The sequence below is a fragment of the Amphiprion ocellaris genome, chromosome 12 (assembly GCF_022539595.1).
Source record: "Amphiprion ocellaris isolate individual 3 ecotype Okinawa chromosome 12, ASM2253959v1, whole genome shotgun sequence".
Classification (NCBI taxonomy): Eukaryota; Metazoa; Chordata; class Actinopteri; family Pomacentridae; genus Amphiprion; species Amphiprion ocellaris.
In genome coordinates, this window is record NC_072777.1 from 15,189,655 (window position 1) to 15,213,248 (window position 23,594).

At 39.0% G+C, this 23,594-nt stretch overlaps 1 protein-coding gene across 1 annotated transcript in view; it reads right to left on the reverse strand.

The window, feature by feature from the left end:
- LOC111564587 (exostosin-1) overlaps positions 1-23,594 on the reverse strand; it is a 458,700-nt gene that overhangs the window by 21,340 nt on the left and 413,766 nt on the right. The window contains exon 10 of the mRNA XM_023264250.3: positions 11,393-11,482. Coding sequence (XP_023120018.1) covers positions 11,393-11,482 — 90 coding nt within the window. The remainder of the gene's footprint in view (positions 1-11,392; positions 11,483-23,594) is intronic.

Genomic DNA, 23,594 nt, shown 5'->3' on the forward strand with positions numbered 1-23,594 from the left:
CGAAGCAGCTTTTCAATTGAGTATTTTACACCCCAGAGGCCTTATAAATTTAGATGATAAGAGAAAGAGTAAAAGTCAAAGAAGCGGCTCAAGCATGCTTTTAGGATATGTGTGAATGACTTGGTTCCGGGATCGAAGGTTGACTGTGTTTTTGGATGATGTTAAATAGGCCTATGTGTTTTATTTTGTGGATCTGATTTGTTGGCTTGTGGGTTGATTGGTTGCTTCTGGTTTGTGCTTGCGCCAGTAGCTGCGTCTGTGTCTTGTCAGTGCTCTGTCTTAGCTGCCCCCGCCTTGCGTGTGTGCGTGTGCTGCTGTAATGTGTGAAAGACTGGTATGTGCTGTAATATGTGAATGGAATATATAAGAGATTTCTTGTTAATGAATATATACATTTAGGTTGGGATTTAACAATTTAGAAGGAAAGACATTGTCGTTTCTTTAGTGTTAAATTTATTAGTCTTTTTGTCTGCTAACACATATATGAGCCACATTGAGGACTTTCTGTAACATTGCTGATATAATAAAATAAATGAGCCTTATAAAGGACTATTGTGGACTAATAAAGTGTATGAGCCTCATGGTGGACGTTTATATATTTGATGAGATATATGAGCCTTGCTGAGTCCGAGAGACCAGTGAGGACATTCTGTTTGCATAAGCATAACTAAATATTTAAGGGGGGAAAACACACATAGGGAAAGAAAACCAATAAAGTTCCTTAGGGTCAGATGGTATATTTTGATTTTGTGGATGGTACTGGTGGATTGATTGGTTGATTGTGTGGTGTGTAATCTTTCCTTTCATGGATATCTGTTGCAAACCATCTGGTAGAACATATTTGTTTTTCTGTAAGTTGTTTAGCGTGGTGTTATGTTGTAAAGACCATGGGTGTGACCTGTAGTGTGTTTAATGTTTCCTGGCTGAATTCATTATATTGGTAATTTATTTGTGTTACAAAATAAAAGTATCTGCTAGTTGCAAATTGTGGAAAAGGTGAATATTCCTTCTTTAGTGTTGGTTGTTCTGCGTAGTTCGCCACAATATATTTGAATTTGAACTCGAGTTTATAATAATAATAATAATAATTTATAATAATAATAATCTGTATTTTGGCTGTTGATGTGGATGTTGCTTTGGTCTTAGTGTGCACCTTTTTGACTCTGTGCCTGTGATATGGGGCCGAGGTGATTTAACGGGGAGCTGAAGCTTGATGTTCACTCTCTAGTGGTCAAGATAGACTGGAAGTGTTTGTTGATTTTGAGAGGTGGAGTTAGGAGTGCTGTTCTGTTTTAAGCTCACTCATACTGAGGGGAGGGGTTCTCCCTCCCTCCTCTCCTTCTGGATGAGAGAAAAAGAGAACTGTGGTTGAGAACCTACAATTGGATTTGAGCGCACTTCAATACTCCCTCGTTTGATTTTAAATCAATAATACATAATATAAATATGATTATGATGTATGTTTAGAATGAATATAAAATGAAAGTAAGGGATTTCTTTGTAGAATAATATGATAGATACGATAGGTTTGTGCCTATTAATTGTTTATAGAGAGACTTTGTAGGGAACATTCCTATTGTGATAGAATGAAATAATATCAATGTTGGTGAATAATGTGAACGAATTCTGTTGAATTGTTTATTATATGATGATTTAAAGTGAATATAAGACATATAATGGACAGTTCTATGAGTATAAGAGACTCCCACAAGGATTTAAACACAGTCCTCATATTTTCAACAAAGTGCTGAAAGATGATTTGGCAGGGATAGATCAGGTTTTGAATAGCACTGTTGTCCAGTATGTTGATGACATTATCATTTGTTCATCGACAAAAGAAATTTGCCATGAGGATTCGATTAAGTTGTTGCAAATATTGGCTGAGAGAGGGCACAAAGCCTCTCAGAAGAAGTTGCAGTATTGCAAGGAGAAGGTGGTTTACTTGGGTCAGACAATAACCCAAGGACACAGAAGTATTTCTGACAGTCATTTGGAGGCAATTCGGAAGGCTCCAAAACCAAGAACTGTTAGAGAGATGATGACGTTTCTTGGCATTGCTGGGTATTCTTCAGCATGGGTAGAGGATTATGCCAGTTTGACAGGACCTTTGAGAGGCATGATTAAAGACACGGGGACTGCCCAACTTCATTGTAATCTCACATGGACACAAGGAGGTCTTCTGGCATTTGAGACAATCAAACAGAGATTACAAGAGGCTCCAGCGCTAGCGTTGCCAGATTACTCCAAGAACTTTTTGCTGTATGTGTCTACTTCTGTTGGAGGTAAATATGCGTGTGCAGTTTTGTGTCAACCAACGGGCACGGGGATGAGTCCTCAGCCTGTTTCCTATTATTCTACGGCCTATTCAGAAGTAGAATTGGGGTTGCCACTGTGCTATAGAGCAATGGTGGGAGTTTATCTGATGTATGACAAGGCATCGTCTGTGACCATGGGATACCCAGTCACAATTCTCACTCACCATAGTCTCAGAAATCTTTTGAATTATGGTAAATATACATTGACTATGCCGAGGCTCAGAGACTATTATAGACTCTTAGAGCAGGAAGATGTCACCCTGGTGTGGTGTACTACGATAAATCCAGCTGAGAATTTGCCAACTCCAGAGGATGGGGAACCACATGATTGTGTTCAGGAAGCAGAGAAATACTCAAGGCTCAGGTCAGATTTGCAAGCTTTTCCGTTGCATGAGCCAGACTTGGAGTACTGGACTGATGGATCCTGCTATCGAATAGAAGACAAATTGTGTGCTGGTTATGCAGTAGTGAAATTTCAGGGGAATGGATTTGTTGTTGAGGTAGCGGAGGTAATACCACAACCTGCCTCTGCACAGCTGGCTGAACTTGTGGGGCTGACTGAAGCATGTTTGTTGGCAGAAGACAAGCGGGTGACGATATACACAGATTCAGCCTATGCTCATAATGTGTGTCACTTGTTTGGAGCAGTGTGGAAGAATCGAGGATTCAAGAAGACAGACGGTTCTCCTATACAACATCACGCTCAGATTATGAAGTTGCTGCATGCAATGATGAGGCCTAAGGAAATAGCAATAGCTAAATGTGCGGCACATAAAAGTGACATTTCAAGGGTCACACAAGGTAATAAAGCGGCTGATGAAGCAGCCAGGACAGTTGTAGGAGCAGATAAGATGGGTAGAGTTCTTTTAGTTTCCCATGAAGTGGACTTGGAGGATAATGTTACGCTCAGAGATGTGATTTTGATGCAAGAAGCTGCATCTGCCATGGACAAACAACTTTGGTTGGACCGAGGTGCCACCCAGGATCCCACCGGTCTATGGAGAAATCATGAGGGGTTGATGGTGGCGCCGCCAGATCTGTTGGGTCTGATGATTCATGAAGCGCATGGACCAGCTCATGTTGCAAGGGGGGAAGTTAGGAGAAAGATCACGAAAGAGTATGGGTTTTGGGCACCATACTTGCTTGAGCAGATTGATTATGTCATAGGCAGATGTATTATTTGTCTGAAACATAATGTTAGGAGGGGAGTGATGGTTCCTCCTGGGCACATTCCAACTCCAAAGGGCCCAATGCATGAGCTAGTTGTGGACTTTGTTGACATGATAAGACCGGTGGGAGGAAAGAGATACATGCTAGTCGTGGTTGACAGGTTTTCACGTTGGCCTGAGGCGTGTCCAACCAAGCGAAAGGATGCTCAGTCTGTTGCTAAGTTCTTGTGCCGTGAGGTCATAAGTAGGTGGGGACTTCCAGATCGAATATCTTCAGACAATGGGAAGGAGTTTGTGGATAAAACGGTGAGACTAATCCTACAAAAATTGGGAATTAAACAACGTCTGGGTGCTGTTTATCATCCGCAAAGCCAAGGTATTTGTGAGAAAATGAATGGTGTGTTGAAAAATCGCATTGTTAAAATCTGTCAACACACAGGTTTGAACTGGGTAGCAGCGCTTCCATTAGCATTAATGGTGTGTCGTTCAAGCGAGCTCCGTGATTTGCGTATGACACCTCATGAGTTGGCTACGGGAAGACGGATGCCAACACCTTGTTTGCGCACAAGCGGAAAGGGTCCAAGTTTGGAACTTTTGGAAGATGAAATGCGAGCGTACGTTAAGTACATGGCTGCTTTGCATAAGCGAATATCCACGTATGTTTCTGACAGGCAAAAACAGGAGGAGGCGCAAGAGAAGTTCGATGAGCAAAAGAAAGACGTGGTGCAGCCTGGAGACAAGGTATTCGTGAAGGTGTTTAGGAGAAAGTGGTTTAACGAACGCCGTGAGGGACCATTTGAAGTTGTTCGCAGCACTGGAACTGCGGTACAGGTTAAAGGGTCCCCGACGTGGTATCACTTGTCGCATTGTGTTAAAGCACCAAAGGGAGAGGAACCACGATTACAGAGCAGAGATGATGAGGACTCAGGAGTACCAGGAGAATCTGCTGAAGAAGCAGTGGTACATGAGGACCTCCAAGGTCACACTCCAGAAGGAGAAGTGGATGTTTTTGATGATTTTGAGCATACTTTTGATGATGCCGGAGATGACTTTTCAGTCAATGGACAGGAAAGGAGATTTGAGGACGTTGACTTACAACACGTCCCAGAAACAGCAGAATCTGTTTCTCAAGAATGTGAGTCAAAGACTCCAGAGGGCTGTGTCGCCTCTCCAGGAGGGTCAGCGGAACCACTTGGATCGAGGAGCCCAAGGCCAGTCCGGAGAAAGGTTAGACCAAGACGTTATGAGGACTAGGATTGAAGCGACCCTGAGGAAGTCTGTTCGGCTTCCATGTCAGTGTATTGAGGGATATCAAGTTCAGTGGGAAGATAATCATGGTAAAATTCTTGATTTGTCAGATACATCACCCTCAGGAAAGTTTGTGTTCAATAATGACCCCAAGAGGTTGAAGATGGGAGGAGACTGTAGTATTTATCTACGTAGATTTCAGTTAGAGGATCAAGGTGATTATAGATGTTCTCACCATGAATCACAGGAGCATGGTGTGCAGTTAAAGTTGGGGGCTAGTGTGGTGACTTTAGTGGAGATAAATGAGAGTAGGAATAAAGAATCCCAAGTTGTTAAAGAACCACAAATGGTACCAACTCTTTTGCCAAAAGTTAACAAAGTAAAGCAGACATCTACTTCTTTGGTTCCGAAGGTTGCTGATGCATTACATTTAACCACAGTTGTGTCTACTCCAGTTACTACTTTGGTTACTACTATGGTAGGGGAGAGTGTGACAAAACTGAAGGTAACAACATCTACATTGCGTTTAGAGCCCGCAAAGATGACACCGATACCTGTTGCTATATCTATGACGCCCACGACATTGAAGGATGTAGTGGATGTGAAGCAAAAGTCCCAGATAGAGTTGAAGGATGAATTGTCTCATACTAGTAAGCAAGTGGACAGTCGAGAGCCAATTGTTGAGAACGCTGATGTAGATTTATTGCAGACAGTTCAGATGAACGTATCAGAGGTACATAATGATGGTTGGACATCGGTAGATGGGACTGAGGCTTTGCGTACATTACGGAAGAGAGACACTAACTGGAAGGCGTATGGTTTTGACTCCTCAGTGATGAAAATTGCAGACCCATGGGCAAGTAGGAATTTGTGGTTTCAGCAGGTGACCCACTCTGTGAGATCTATTAGTAGGCTAAATTGTCCATGTCTGGTGAAAATTCCATCTCCAGGCACATGGCCTTCGATTTTGGAGACGGTGCCGAATCCGTTGGCGGCTCCATGTCAATCGAATGCCTTAATATGGTTGTCTTATCAACAGGGGTCACCGGCAGCTGCCCTGAAGGCTTTGTGGGGGACTTTATTTCAGCCAGGTTCTATTTGTTCTTGGCTGAGGACATTGCCATATGTGAATTTGATGGACCAACATGAGAATGTACTGACGGCACTCCCTGATGCATTAGATGTGAAACCTGTGAGAGCTTTTGGTTGTTTCTGTTCCAATACGACATATATGGGATCTGGAATGTTTATGGGGATATCTCGCTGTAATGAATATAGGATGCATTTGGGTAAAGGTAAACTTATAAATCCTCATGAATTGTTTCCTGTAACTTTCCGTTTGCCCTATAACCAAAATAAGACTGTGTGGGTGCTGGATCGTCCTTTGCCTGCGAACGTTACTGTAGGAAATTTTAAGGATATTTGGTGGGTTTGTGGTGACAAGGCGTATTTGTTTTTGCCAAATGGATGGACAGGGTGTTGTTATATGGCAACATTGAAACTCCCGTATGAGGTTTTGGCTGTCAAGGACACTAATGCAACTGACAAAGTTCAGTCTAATGTTGCTCCTACGAATAGGAAGAGAAGAGAGTTGGCGCAGTTTCATAGTTTGGAGTCCTACCATTGGAGGATAAGTTTGGGTGAAAAATGGGGTATAGGACTCCTTCCGTGGTATGGCGTTACGTTTTTGGCTGATCATATTGATAATATCACTTATACCCTGCAGGGTTTTGCGAATGAGACTATAAGAGGGTTTGGTTATTTGTCGAATGCTCAGAGGAGTCATAGACTGACATTGTTGAAACATGATATGGCTCTGGACTATATTTTGGCCAGACAGGGTGGTTTATGTGTGGCTTTGAATTTAACTGGGGATGCTTGTTACACGTTGGTTCCTGATACTTCTGATAATATCACTAGTGTGATAGATGCGTTGCAAGCCATTAGGGATGCGTTTGGTCCATCGGAAGGTGCTGGATGGTCTGCTAATGCTTGGCTGGAGGACCAATTGGGTCCAGTGGGTGCTGTTTTAATCCAAATTTTGATAGCGGTTCTTTTGTCATTGTGTGTGATGTTTTGTTTCTGTACGTTGTTGTTGACCTTTGCGAAGGCTATGATATTGAGATGGGTTGGTGTTGTGATGCCGGGTGACAACGTTCAGATGCCATTATTGAATGGGGCTTCCTTGAGTGAAGATGTGGCGGATGTCATGGAGAGTCGGATGGTGGATATATATCCCTTTTGACTGTCTCTTTTGGTGTGGTTCTACTTTTTCTTTTTGTAGTTCCTTACAGGGGGAAATGGGTACTTATGGTTGATTTTCGAATTTTGAATTTTTTATTTTTTACTTTTTATCCTTTAGTATATTGCAATATATTATACTGTGTTTGATGTGTTTGTTGTTGCAAGATACTGGTTGGTGTGTTTTGTCTTCTTCCCAGGAGACTATCTGGGAAATCGAGTAAAGAGCGGCTGTCGTTCAGAGATCTCTACAGCCAAATGGACTCATATGCTTGAATATGGACAATGCAATGGAGGAAGAATCCGGAGTGAGGACATTACAGTGATGGCATACTACGACTGGAACTGTTGATGGACGACAGTTTGATATATTCGTGTTTTCATGTATGCCTATTGTATGGATTTTGTTTTCATATATAATCTGTTTTATTATTGGATGCTTATTCTTGTTTACACTATTATATTATGAGTTAGTGATACTATTAATATGTTAGTTTTTGAATTTTATGCCTATATGACTGATATGAGGTGTTTATGACAGGGGGTTCATTACTTGGATGTTTTCTCTTAGGAGGTGAGTATGTTGGGATCTCAGGTGTTTTCTTTTTTTCGATTGTTTAGGGGCAGTGATGCTAGGCAGGGTCAGGTCCATTGAAGGGTACGATGGGTCGACCAGCCTGACATTGGATATTTTTGATTTTATTTCTGGGATTCCCATGTGTATTCGCTTCTACTTGTTTACATACTTGTTTGGACCTCTTGTCTAATTGGCTTGGAGTACTATATGTGGTCGCCTAGGGCAGAGGGACCGTGAGAGAATTTTCCTGTCTTGTTTGTTCGATGGATGATTTGGAAAGATAGCTGCCGGGCAGGTTTTTCGCTCTCACACTCCGTTAAATTGTTATACTGTTGAGTTTATGCTGTGATTAGCACGGCTAAATAGGAATTGTCATGTATACTATGTAATCGATACTATAGTGATGTTTTCGACGCTTTTTCAGCGCCGAAGGGGGGAAATATGAAGTATCTGATCTGATATGAGTTCTGATAGTTGTTGACTATAAAGTGAACCTTTAACTAACAGGAGGTAGTGAGTATTGAGGAATGTCTTTTCGGCTCCAGAAATCCTATGTTATGTTGACCTTGGAGTCCACTGTTAACCTATTGCTGATTTGTAATCCTTAGGAATGCACAGAAGGGGAGTCTTGTCTGAGGAGTTATCATTCTTTAGTGGGGATGTAAACCAGATGCTGTAATTCTATACGTTTTCAGAAGGTATAAAAACTGACCGTTGGTCTTTGTTCGAGGAGGATCATTGGGCGACATCCTTCCAGACAACTTCTGTCTGTATGATACTGTTCTTTCTTTTAATAAAGTTCTTATTAAGAAAGTCAGTGTCAACGGGCGTTTCTTCTCCACCTGCACATCACGGACATCAGAGAAACAACGACAGTATTCTGGATGTTTATCAGTGTTTCAATTAAAGCAAAAAGTTTACCATATTTTCAAGTGTTTTTAATTCCCATCTATTCCACTGGTATAGTAAAATATTAATATGTTTTTATTTGTTTGCGTTTTGACTTTGCTATTTTAAAATGCATGAAGTTAGAGCGAGATGAGGGTTTTGATAATAGTACCGGCAAGAATTTAAAACTACTTTCACCAGTGCATACAACCAAATTGTTCTCACCAACCAGAAACTGTTTACACTGATTGTGTAGCAATTCAAATGTTTTTGTATTTTTCTCTCTGAGAAGTGTATTGGCATGATAAAAAATACAACTTCTTTTTTAATGTAAATTACAAATCTGTTCGTACCTGCATTTTAGCTGTAGATTTACTTGAAGCTCTTGTACAGACTCCTAAAGACTGTAGGGATGAACTACTTTGAAGAGCTCTGGAAACATGTCCTATAAACTACTGAACAATGTAAGACTGACCCAGAACCTGCAGCCAAAAGAAAGAAAATGAAGATTGTTTGAACAGTGTGATATCTGAGTTAACAAGCCCTTGTGCCACCTCAATGTGAGTAATGGTCTCAGCCTATAAACCCTATAAAAATAGTCTGGTTGTGTTTGGTGAGTAATTCAGTACCTGAGATTCCAATTCAGATTTTTGATAACAGTGTTTTGGTGGCCTTGTTTCTTGGGACTGGAGCCTTCTCACCTCATTTTGTTGACAAAGCATCAGCACCTCAGTTCAGTTTGTGAAACGTCAGTGTTATGCTGATTGGCTGATAAGTTATCAGTAACTTACCTCATTGGTTGAGAGAACTGAGTCTTCATCCAGACTGAGAACGGCATCAGTGACGATGATATCGTGAGGGAAAAAACGACTGCTCATCGTCTGCAGAGAGACAGAGGCAGTAATTTGTCAATATAGTTAACACATCAAAGGCATCATTTTCATCAGGGAAAATGTGATGAAACTCTTAACTGCTGAAACTTTACTGATTCAATGCTGCTTCAGGGTCAAAGAACTTTTGTGTACTTTAATAATCATTGTTGTGATGATATAAAGGCATGAAGAAATCTTGACAAATTAACAACAAATGTGTTTGTTTCACCACCAACTGTGAGTCTATTGATCAACAAGCTGACTTAATAAGGTTTCTCTGAGTCTTTATCAAGTCAGCGCCTAACAGAAAGTGTAGTAGACCTTGATCCATTAGCCTAAGGATGGCTGCTGCTGATGTTATTGACTTGTAATTAAAGTGTGAATTATTTAAGTGTTTGTGTCGGGAATAGAAGGGGGCACAGATCTCAGATGTATGGGGGAAAATGTTCGGCTAACTCAACCTGCATCCTAAAAAACATACAAAAAGGATCAAATGTCACATTAGACATGCACAATTGACAAATTCAACAACAAGTTTTGCCAATGTGCTTTATCACCATCTTTGAGTAGTATTTCCAGAATTTACTACAACATCATTTGTAAAACACTGTTAACATTTTCTGATTGCAATGTTATTACAATCAGAAATGTTTTATGGGTGCTTGGAGTGTACTTCACTTGAACAGGGATAGTATGATATTCAGTTCAAATGATGCCCAGTGTAACATAAAAGTACCTTGAAATATACTGCAACAAAAGAATTTTCTTTCTTAATATGAAATATACAGATAGAGAAGTGAGTACACCTCTGTGTAAATTTGTGTCACCTCTCAATAATTGCATTATTTGTAAGTGACCAAGTCTACTATTTACTCTTGTGAACTTATGTATTTTACAAAGACCACATGAAAAAGGCTGCCCCCAAAGTAGAAACTCAATGCATTTAATGTGAATCACTTTTCTGTGGTCATTGACACACAAGTTGTCAAACCTGTGATCGCTTAAACGAAATACACTTATGATTTCTAAGTACCCTAACTGCATTAGCAAGGTTGTAAAATGAGTTGTGAACACTGGAATTTTCTCAGTTTTGGACCTATGGGCTGTGTCTATCGTCATGTCTGCATCATGGCTCCATATAGAAAAGAATTGCCAGATGAACTCAAAAATCTGATTGTCAGACTTCACAAAGATGGAAAAGGATACAGGGAAATCTGTGACAAACTAAACACAGTTGCAACAGTAATCAAGTAGTGTAGAGTGAGTTGCAGTGGCATCCCCTACTGGATGTTTATCAGTGTTTCAATTAAAGCAAAAAGTTTACCATATTTTCAAGTGTTTTTAATTCCCATCTATTCCACTGGTATAGTAAAATATTAATATGTTTTTATTTGTTTGCGTTTTGACTTTGCTATTTTAAAATGCATGAAGTTAGAGCGAGATGAGGGTTTTGATAATAGTACCGGCAAGAATTTAAAACTACTTTCACCAGTGCATACAACCAAATTGTTCTCACCAACCAGAAACTGTTTACACTGATTGTGTAGCAATTCAAATGTTTTTGTATTTTTCTCTCTGAGAAGTGTATTGGCATGATAAAAAATACAACTGCTTTTTTAATGTAAATTACAAATCTGTTCGTACCTGCATTTTAGCTGTAGATTTACTTGAAGCTCTTGTACAGACTCCTAAAGACTGTAGGGATGAACTACTTTGAAGAGCTCTGGAAACATGTCCTATAAACTACTGAACAATGTAAGACTGACCCAGAACCTGCAGCCAAAAGAAAGAAAATGAAGATTGTTTGAACAGTGTGATATCTGAGTTAACAAGCCCTTGTGCCACCTCAATGTGAGTAATGGTCTCAGCCTATAAACCCTATAAAAATAGTCTGGTTGTGTTTGGTGAGTAATTCAGTACCTGAGATTCCAATTCAGATTTTTGATAACAGTGTTTTGGTGGCCTTGTTTCTTGGGACTGGAGCCTTCTCACCTCATTTTGTTGACAAAGCATCAGCACCTCAGTTCAGTTTGTGAAACGTCAGTGTTATGCTGATTGGCTGATAAGTTATCAGTAACTTACCTCATTGGTTGAGAGAACTGAGTCTTCATCCAGACTGAGAACGGCATCAGTGACGATGATATCGTGAGGGAAAAAACGACTGCTCATCGTCTGCAGAGAGACAGAGGCAGTAATTTGTCAATATAGTTAACACATCAAAGGCATCATTTTCATCAGGGAAAATGTGATGAAACTCTTAACTGCTGAAACTTTACTGATTCAATGCTGCTTCAGGGTCAAAGAACTTTTGTGTACTTTAATAATCATTGTTGTGATGATATAAAGGCATGAAGAAATCTTGACAAATTAACAACAAATGTGTTTGTTTCACCACCAACTGTGAGTCTATTGATCAACAAGCTGACTTAATAAGGTTTCTCTGAGTCTTTATCAAGTCAGCGCCTAACAGAAAGTGTAGTAGACCTTGATCCATTAGCCTAAGGATGGCTGCTGCTGATGTTATTGACTTGTAATTAAAGTGTGAATTATTTAAGTGTTTGTGTCGGGAATAGAAGGGGGCACAGATCTCAGATGTATGGGGGAAAATGTTCGGCTAACTCAACCTGCATCCTAAAAAACATACAAAAAGGATCAAATGTCACATTAGACATGCACAATTGACAAATTCAACAACAAGTTTTGCCAATGTGCTTTATCACCATCTTTGAGTAGTATTTCCAGAATTTACTACAACATCATTTGTAAAACACTGTTAACATTTTCTGATTGCAATGTTATTACAATCAGAAATGTTTTATGGGTGCTTGGAGTGTACTTCACTTGAACAGGGATAGTATGATATTCAGTTCAAATGATGCCCAGTGTAACATAAAAGTACCTTGAAATATACTGCAACAAAAGAATTTTCTTTCTTAATATGAAATATACAGATAGAGAAGTGAGTACACCTCTGTGTAAATTTGTGTCACCTCTCAATAATTGCATTATTTGTAAGTGACCAAGTCTACTATTTACTCTTGTGAACTTATGTATTTTACAAAGACCACATGAAAAAGGCTGCCCCCAAAGTAGAAACTCAATGCATTTAATGTGAATCACTTTTCTGTGGTCATTGACACACAAGTTGTCAAACCTGTGATCGCTTAAACGAAATACACTTATGATTTCTAAGTACCCTAACTGCATTAGCAAGGTTGTAAAATGAGTTGTGAACACTGGAATTTTCTCAGTTTTGGACCTATGGGCTGTGTCTATCGTCATGTCTGCATCATGGCTCCATATAGAAAAGAATTGCCAGATGAACTCAAAAATCTGATTGTCAGACTTCACAAAGATGGAAAAGGATACAGGGAAATCTGTGACAAACTAAACACAGTTGCAACAGTAATCAAGTAGTGTAGAGTGAGTTGCAGTGGCATCCCCTAAAATCAGACCACAGGTGCCTCAGACTTCATACAGGGTTATCAATGGAAATTGAGATGGAAATGCTGAATTTCTGTGACAGCTCAGATAGTGCAAAGAATATTGCAAATTGTCAGCCACTATGGGGAGCATCCCCTAATTGCTCTGCATAAAACTGCAAGATAGCATTTTGCTAAATAACACAAACATTCATGTGAGGAATACCAGCAGTATATTATTTGGTCAGATCAGACAGAGATACATTAGCTCAGATGGAGTCAAGCAAGTTTAGTCTAAACCTGGCCAGGACAATCATAGTGAATGCATAGTCCTGACAGAGCTATACACAGGTTGGAGTGTGATGATGTATCCTGGCTGACAAGATGACACACATTCCGGAGATGCTTGTCAGAAGAGAAATATTACAGCATGATAACAATCTGGAGTACACTGCCAGAATTACATTAGAGCATCTAAAGAAGAAAAAAAGTCTAATATATGACCTGGACAAGTATGTTGCCTGACTTGAACCCAGTGCAACAAATTTGGTGAATTTTAAAAAGAAAATCAGAGCAGCACAACTCCTCCAGCAAAGACAGCTGGAAAAATATATCTCTTTAGAATGGTAGAACATTTCTCCAGAAATTTGTGCAACACAGGTATCTGACGAAAAAAAAGATCAAACACGAAAAGCGCAAACAAAAGGATCAGCAAATGTGATTTTTCAAAGGTAGTTTTTAGCTATTTTTACACTGAATGTGGGTGGCCAGCAAAGCAGAAATACAGATTTCTATATGATATATCTCAGTGTAAGCAGAAGATTTATTTTTTCATCATGTGATAGCAAAGCTGCTTATTTCCATAATATTACGTCCAGCAAAATATTGTTTAGCTTGACAACCTGGTGCTTTTGCTTCACCTTTAACTCAACAGGTAAGATTACATTCCCCTATAGCGGCAGGAAACATGAGAAATGCTTATGTTAAACTGTCTCTAATTGCCTTTTTTTTAAGAGTTTATTTGAGTCAACTAATTTTATGTCAGTGAAATGAACCTGTATGTTAACTACTGTCACAGCAGTGACGTTTTCATATGGATTCACGGCCTGAAATAAAGTAGATTGAATTTACACCCCCAGGGGTAACATTAAGAGGCTTATTTAGGAAAGTAAGATTGCAAATATCTGCAAGGTTAATGTCTACTCCCATCTCAGCTTAATGAGCTGATGGATGCTGAGACGAAATTCATCAAGAAATTAAGCGTAACATCAAACGAATTTGAACACAAATCCCCTAAATTCCTCCAAATACTTGGGAGTGCCAAATAGCATTCTGCAGTAAGTTGTTAACTGATGTGAGAAGTCTTGGCACAAAATGTATTTTCTTTGGATGATTGCCCTATAATCAGTAGGCAGGTGATTAGTTCAGTCAGGACAGTGTTCATAGGAGGCAAAAGTTTCTCAGCTTCCTTAGGAAAAGTCATCATTATTGTGTAACTGGCTGTTCGAAAATAGCCACAGGCTTCATTGTCAACTGAATTCATCTGAACCTAACAGAATGAATGTAAACATATATAATACCAAAGATGTACAAAAGGATAAAGAAAACTGTCAACATATTCTAGTCTAGAAGTATTCTAGACAGAATCCTTACAAAATACCTTCCCTGCATTTCCCAGCATCCCTCAGATAATCTTTTGTTGACTTTCAAGTATCATCATGTTTCCTGCATGCATCCTTTTCTTCTTCTTACTTTCTCAATAAATTCTGGACCAAACTCTGTCACATCATCATATGCTGCTTTGATAATTAGACCAGATAAGTAGACATAACTGTACATTTGCATTTGTGATGAAGCAATCTCAGCTCAAGGTCCACTGACTTGCTTGTTAAGAAGGTTTCACCATATCACATCTTCACCAGGGCGTATAATTCTTGCATTTGCTGGCAGATGCACAAACTAGGGCTATCATCTGTGTTAGGGAGGAGACTTTCAAACATTAAGAACCAAGCAGAAAGATGCAAGCTCATATCAAATAGAAAAGGTTGTTTAACACACAATATTAACATCAACATCATTACTAATAACAATTTATGCAAAAAATGTTATATGTGCACGTCTAAAGTGAAAAACTAACAATTCAACGTGATGATGTCTTAGAGGATCTCAAAATCTTGGAACATCTGCTTTTTTATTTATTTTCTGGGTAACTGAGCAAACTCGGTTTGCTTTAGTGACAGTCTAAAGCTTGATGCACAAGCGAGTAAATGGATCTTTAATGCATCTTTTGTATTACATGATAAACTATAAGCTTGCTCCATACTCTCTATTCTGGATATGCTTTTACCATCCAAGTGGTGTGGTTCTTTGGATGACAGTGTCAGTGCACTAGCTGGCCCACCATTTATGTACAAACTGAAATAATTCAACAACCACTGGATTGATGAACAGCTAATTTAGTACAAACATCTGTGGTTTATCCTAATGGCTGGAGATCATCTGTTCTCCTCTAGTGATGTTTCTGTCCTGGGATTAAAAGGAATGGTCACAATCAAAGATGTTTTTGCTTCATGCTTTCGGTTCATTGCAAGATTTTTAAAATAATTGCCAAGGTGAGTCTGCCTTTTATTCGCGCCAATGATTAGCACCTCAGTTTATTTGCTGTTGACAGGAGGAGGTTTTACATCTACATATTAGTGTTATTTAGGCAACAAAACAATTTTGTCAACTGAGCGAGTGTCATCAGATGACAAGAAAACGTTAAACTGTGTATCATCAACATAGGTATGAACATGAATTTCATGCTTTCCAATGATGTTTCCCAGTGGCAACTTGGACAGATAAAAAAGTGTGGGTCCCAGAATGGATCCCTGTTGGACACCAGTTTTAGATGACACCAACTCACCCAGAGACACCACATAGTCTCTAAGCACCAGTTTTTGGAGCCTGAAGTTGGTGCTTAATTGGTGGAAACTCAAAGAACTGGTGCTAAGTCAGGCACTGGCTCCGAAATAGCACTGGGACCAGCTTGGTCGAAAAGGGACCTTAGACATTTAGACTTAGAAAAGAACTCTGTTTGAGACGTTAACATGGATGGGTCTGCAGCCAAGCCAGAATCGATGATATTGAATGCAGCATATAAGTTATTAAAGCCTGAAAGCACATATATATTACCTTTGTCAAGGTTCATTCTAAGATCATACTTTTACTTACATCATCTCAGAGATGTAGATTTAAATGAGATAAAATAAGAATTAAGCTGTATTATTACATGGTAACAAGGTAACGAAGATGCTGACCGTGGTAAACACTATACCTGTTAAGCATAATTTTAGCACTGACCCACCAGCATGATGGTAGTCTCGATCCAGTGTGTTTTCCCTCATATTTGATCTTAAATGTCCAATGATGGGCTGAACATTGTGTAGATTCTTTTTCATCTGTAAAGAATTCATAACAGCATCTTGCAGTTTGAAAATGGTCAAACTGAAAGACATTTAATACAGTCGTAAAATATCACCCTTCTGCACTTTCAATCCAGCATTGGCAGTGGTCTTCAAAACCTCATACTGGCTGAATTCACCAGTGTGTCTGCCTGTAGCTGTCTGAGTAACCCTACCCTCACCATCCAATCACTCCCCCTATGCCTCCCTCTGGCTGGTGTCAATGCTTTTTTGCCCCTGGACAGAGATTAGATCCCACTGAGATCTCTGGCAGTTCAATGGTCTGAACCTTATCTTTGTTGCTCTCTTTCCACTTATTTTCTCTTTTTATATTTGCCATGACTCTTGCTACTTCAAAGGGAGTCTTTGGAGATATCTGGTCTGCTTTTATGACATCGATATATCTAGATGTCTGTAAATTACAGTTAAAAGTCAAAGATCACATAGCTATCTGCAGCGCCATCATAAACTCTGAACAGCCACTTTTTCTCATCATGAACACGTTTCTTGTCATTACTGATATGAGAAATGATAAATTGACACTACAAAGAAAGCTCTTTATTATTGTGTTGTATGTCAGAGCAAAGCCTTTATCCCCATTTCCAGCCCATTTTTATGCTTTCAGTTCTGCTTTCCACATAATATTTAGGCCTGTTAACTAAACAGAAAAATAAAATGCTAATGACAGCTGGTTTTATGATCTGTCACTACAATTAGTCTATCTATAAGGACAACGGAATGCAAACGTATCTTGCTTATCAGCTAAATCCATTCAAAATTCTTTAATTATCTAGATGCAAATGAATAAAGTATACAGTATATTTCCAGACAGTGCTTTGTATTCCTGTCAGTAAAAGAGTTGTGATCTTGGACAATTCGTTCAAATTGAACGAAGGGATTAGTTCAGCTATTATGGCACATTTTTTCCTAAGTAAGCGTGATTTATAAGATTAAATCTAAGATTAAATCATTCTTTTCCTTGACAGATGTGCAGGTAGTCATACTTACATAGACCACATCTCCTTACATAGATCTTAGTATGTGCATTGCGTGTCTATAACCAGTACAGAATGTTGCAGCATTCCTGTTGACTGGTAGCTGTAAGCAAAACTACACTACTTCTATTTAAGTCTCACTTCAGTGGTTACCTGTTGATTTCAGAATTGATTTTAAAGTTTACTGTGCTTTTTAGATTCAACTGACCAGATGCTGCTGGTGGTTCCAACATCCAGGTCAAAAACAAAGACAGCATTTTCTTTTGCTGCTAAGTTTTCAAATGGTTGACCCCTTCATTACAGACCTGCCTCAGCATTTGTCACTTTTAAATCCTTGCTAAAGAGGACCCAGTTTGAATTGGCATATAAAAATCTTCCCCTATCACAAACTGACAGGTGAAATGAATAACAGTGATCCTGTCAATACAATGTTCTGCTGAGAAACCTTTGGCATTCATGTGGATACAGCTGGAAAATGTACCACACATCTAAACATTGTTGTAAGCCAAGCACCTACACCTTAGGAACAGCACTCCTCAGCGCGAGTGATCTCCCATTGCAGGTTAAAGAACCCTGCAAGAACTGTTTAGAAGCAGCTTGAGGAAGATGACAAAGAGCCCAGGGTGTAGACCCAGCTTTCAAACTCCCCAGATCGAAGTCTAGTAAAGTATTTGTGTGATTTACTGGAACGAGCCTGATCCACAGGGGCCTGACACCACAGGACACTCACACAGGTTCTGTGTTCAAGTCCTGATGGTTTGAGGCCATTTTAACAGTGAGAGAAGAACCTACACAATATTATGCATTTATTTTTAATGTTGTGACTAATCAGTGTACACACTAAATTTCCAGACAATGCTTTATCTCAGAAGTGTTATTGTGTCTTAATTTATCTATAGAACTACACTGATCAGCCACAACATTATGACCATTGACAGGTGAAGTGAATAACATCGATCATCTTGTTATAATGCAATGTTCTGCTGGAAAACCTTGAGTCCTGACATTCATGTGGATGTCTGACATGTACCACCTACCTAAACATTGAAGGTCAAGCAACCCACCAACCCCCACCTCCTATGGCAACAGCAGTCCTTGATGCCAGTTGCCACCCTCGGCAGGACAATGCACCCCAACACACCACAAAAACTACTCAGGTGTGGTCCGGGGAACATGACAGAGCTAAGGTGTTCACCTGGGTTCCACATTCCCCAGATCCAAAACTTACTGAGTATCTGTGGGATGTTCCAGGATAAGCCTGATCTAAATAGGTCCCACCCTGCAACCCATAGAATTCACTGCCACCATCCCGATGCCACAAGACATCCCCAGAGATCCTGTTTCCATGCCCCACTGGGTCAGAGGAGTTTTAGCAGCATAAAGGGGACCAACACAATATTAGGCAGGTGGTCATAATGTTATGCCTGATCGGTGTATGTGTATTGTATTAGATCTGACATGGACTTGAAGCTACACAAGTTATAGCATATTTTTAAAATACCAAGAAATTATATCACTTGTGCAATGTGAAATGAGCTCTTTGTTGAGATAAATACACAGAACATTATCAACTGACTCCACAGTTCCCTACAGCTCAGCATCTTCTAAAGCATTGTTTTCATTTCATGGCTCGTAACTTTCCTGCTGAGGTTCACTCTCACTGCTCCTGCCAACCTTAGAAAGCTGTTTTCAGGAAACACACCACAAAAACCTCACTGCATGCTACCTAATGTAGAGCCTTTAACAGATTAACAGCTCGACTGCTTTGCTGAGTTGGTGGAGACCAAAACAGAGCTAAAAGGCCTCCAAAGGGATGCTAATGTTCTGTGAATGCTGGATGTGTAAAAGGGAAACAGCAGTCATAACAATTCTGTGAGCACATAATGTGTCAGATGTTGGGATTAACCCTTAGATGCACGAGTGATTGGACCCTACACTCTTTCAAGGGGGTCAAAAATGACTTGTATATAATCTATGTGCTTTTATAACATTTTTGTCATTTTGGTTAAGAATAAACATTTGAATTATTGTTTGTATTATATTTTTGTCCACACAAGAATGATTTCATATTTGAAATAAGTTTATTTGCTTACTTTATAACAAATTTTGAACATTTTGATAATTGAAAAAGAAGAATACAGTATTACACACAACAGCAATAGAAGAATGTCATCATCCATTTTGTTGACATTTTTCCAGTCTTTTCCTCCAGCTGTTGCTACTCTCTGTCCCTCCAAGTTTGTGCACTGCATCACCTCTTGTATGATATTTTCAGTGATAAGAGCTTGGGATAGTAATATAAATATTACAATTTCTTTAAAAGTGCACAACTTAAAAATTTTAATGGAATTATATTCAAAACATGTCTTTTGAGGAAGAGCTGGAATATGAAATGATAAAAACTTTTCATTACAAAAATATTGCAAGAAAACGACCTCACCGGGTCATTTTAAACCCACTTTAAAGGTTAAAGTGTTGACAGTGTAGTTTTATGCAGGTATATTTTTTATTTTTGTGATTACAAAGACAACCAGGCATCAATTCTACAATGTGCCATAAAAAAAAACCTTTTCGTTTTTGATCAAATTTGAATTTTGCCAGTGACTGGATAAAGTGCAAAGGTCATCTTTCCAGGTGAATAAAAATAAAATAACCTAAAGTTGTTTAGAGGATGAAACAAGGCCATCAATCTTTCTGTAAGTCTGCTGCCCTGACCTATTGTTCAATCACATTTGAACATTAGGTCCTACTTGGCCTTTGAACTCTTCACTGTCATACTCCTTTGCTGTAATTTAAATGCATAGCTAAGCAGTCAGGATCAATGCTGAAGATTAACTTAATCCAAAATTCAGTGGGTGGGAGCAGGACAGGTAACATTGAGAGGAGATTGATGAAGGTGAGATATAGTTGACATATGGACAGCGACAGAGGGGAGTTCATGGATCACACTCGATAATATTGATGTGTGGGTCAAAAATGCTTAGCAGGCAGACCGAGAAATGAGGAACTGATTTTTCTAACCAAACAGTCATTTTACCTGTAGACATGATGCCAGGTTTAATTGGTTGGTTAAACAATCCTGAAGACAAACAAAGATGTCAAAATCAAAGACACCTAGAGTGTCAGTATTAAACAGTTACCTTACAAGCACAGTTGAGTACCTCCATTTCTGAAAACACTTTGTAGTGTGAACTTCATTTGTGTATGTAAACCATACAACCACTGGTTTGCATATTTGTGAGGAATTAACTAATCCCTTTTTGTTAATTTAATGTAAATAGAAAAATTTTCGTCAATATTAAGTTCATTCAACCTAAAATATCTAGTTTTTCATTTCGTATAATTCCAGAATTTATAAACTTTAGTTGTCTATCTTTGATGTCTTTGTACATAAGAAATTAGTCTTTAGCTTAGAGCTTTATGAAGTCATTAAATCAAGTTTTAAAAGGAAGAAAACCGGAGTGTTAGCTGACTTCCCACCATGCTTTGCTTGATGGTTAAAAGCCCCTCAGAACTGATTTTATAGCTTGAAAAACCCATTTGCAAAAAAAAAAAAAAATCTGCTGTGTTGTTACTCCACCAAGGAACGCGGCGGAGTTATGTGACGATCGGCACTGGTTTGTCTGCCTGTCCGTCTGTTAGTCTGTTTGTTCACAACATTACTCAAAAATGGACTTGGATGAAATTTTCAGGGAAGGTCAAAAATGACACAAGGACCAAGTGATTAGATTTTGGCAGTGATGCGGCTTATATTCTGTATCCGCAGATTGGTAAAGATTTCCGTATCGTTGCGAGACAGCGTCACAGCGTCACTGTAACTATGACAACAAGTGAACACTACGTCAGCTGCCACGTGATTTCAATCCTACTACAAGTCAACCGCTCCGTACTTATCGGAAATGATACAAGGAACAATTGATTAAATTGTGGGGGTGTTTCCGAATCCCATCAATTCCTGTCGCCTGCTACATATTTAGGTACCACTATTGATTATCCGTACATAACATACACATGCATAACACATGCATGTGCTCAGTGCAAGGGGATTTTGTTTGTGGGTACATCTATATTAAATGGCCATTGCTGATCATCAATAACTAATAAACAAAAGGCTGCATTTCTGACAAGGAAAATGGGAGAATGAACAGCCTTGGCGGAGTACTGCGCTCTCTGAGTGCTTTTCTAGTTCAAACTGTGTTGAAATGTGTTCTAAGCTGAACAAACATAGAAGGAATAATGGTGTAATATATATATATATATATATATATATATATATATATATATATTGAACATTTCAACTAAATTCTTAAACTGAAATGATCAATAATAAAGAAAATATTGGCGCAAATTCATGACAAATGCAAGACAGAAGTAGTGCTTGTAGTCTCAGATTTTTGGACATCACTTTTGGATTGTACGCATAGAACAGAAAAGGCTAATATAAACTACCCTGGTCATTTGATCAAATTGCTCTTTCCTCTCCTTCCACTATCTATATGTTACAATTTTCAAAATCTACTTAACTAAGGGAAACAACAACAATTTCAGAGCAGCAATGAACCACACTGAAAATTTCAGATTTTTTCGAGGATTTGGATGGTGCAGCCAGGCAGCCCTGCTAGTTTTCTGCAGTGAATAATCCATTTTCATGATGTTGCTTGCTTCCCTGTATGCAAATGTTTCACCGAAACATTTTCCCCCGCCACTATTTTAAAGGAGCTCTGCCCATTGTGATTGGTTGAAAGAAATACAAACAACCAAGAGCATTTTATCCCCCTATAACATAATGATAATGACATGCAACCAGACTGCTCTGTACTACAGAATGGTTTGGCTATAGATGATTTTGACACTAGATACTGGGGTTTATGTTAAATTTCATAAAAGCAAACTGCTTTAGGGACAAAAACTTGTGGGATATTAACAAAATAAATTAAACAGTTAGTTAATAATTTACAAAAAGGTGATTGTCAGTGTGCTGTGTTTCAGGAGATGTGACTTCAGTAACAGTGGAGGTAATCAGGGGTTGAAGATGGAGAGAGCAAGGAAGCAGAAGCGTGTTGATGGAGTGCATCCACTCAGCATTACAGAGCAGATACACTCATAACCAACAGCAAATTACTCTGCTGCTGCACTTAGTGGAGGCAAATGACAAACTTTCAGTGTGTGCATGCGTGTTGTTATTACAGTGGGAACAAACACAGCGAGCGCTTGGAAGGAAATACACCGAAGAGCATCTGTCTGGGCTGCACCACAGTATACCACATGACTAATTACAGGACCAAACACACACAAACACGCACACATTGCCTCCGAGAGGCGTTTTACTGTCACCAGTGGAAACATTGTTCTTGCATTTCAAGGGGGAGAGATATACATGAAAACAAACAGAAGCAATTACACGACAAACCATGAGGATTAGAGCGAAAAGAGGTTGACATAGAGACAGAAGCTGCATCTGTGGGGGGTTGAGTCAGTTAGTGATCATATGTATTTTTAAGAAGCTCAACTGTTAAATAAGAAAATAAGTATGATGAAAAACATGAGACAGTTTCTCCCGTTTCATGAAATGTCACTGTGACTTCACACAGCATGCGTGTACATGAAGACAGAACATTGACTCGTAATACTACAGATGAAAACAATTCCAGCAAAGTCACACTCTTGTCCTGACTAATAGCTAACAGTCAAAGCTCCAGTTGCTTCAATTTCACCGTTAAGATTCTATTTAAAGCTGAAATAGCACTGCATAGGAGCATAGTTGAGACAAGTCAGATGATCCAAGACACTGGACACAACACGCCATTCCCTCTCTCCTCTGCAACTTTAAACAACTGCAGCCACAAGAAAAGTAATGTAAGGATCTGCTTTTGATTTAAATTAATTTAAATTTATGATGCAGTTTGATTACAAAGCTCATGCCTCATTCGTAGCCTGATTTTTTTGTTGTTGTTGACGAGAGACTCTGGTCAGTTTTCACACAGTATGAATCAATAACAAAGAAATGTCATTTGTGGATTACATGACTTTAATATGTAACATCTGAAAATGTTACATGATGAGTTACTACTATATATTTCATGTGCAGTAAGTTGTGATGTGATCTGAATGCTGTATTGCCACACCTGTCAGGAATAAAACTTTATTTGAATGTTTTGTTTTGGCCACAGAAAGTTACATTAAAAAATATTATCTCTTTGTTAAAATTAGAACCAGCCCTGAAACCCACTAAGTGTAATTTGTGTCTAATTACTCTGCCAAGGAACACGGCAGAGTTATGTGACGATCAGCATTGGTTTGTCTGTCTGTTAGCAACTTTACTCAAAGAACTGACTAACAGATTTGGATGAAATTTTCAGGGAAGGTCAGAAACGACACAAGGACTGAGTAATTATATTTTGGCACTGATGGGGCTTATAGTCTG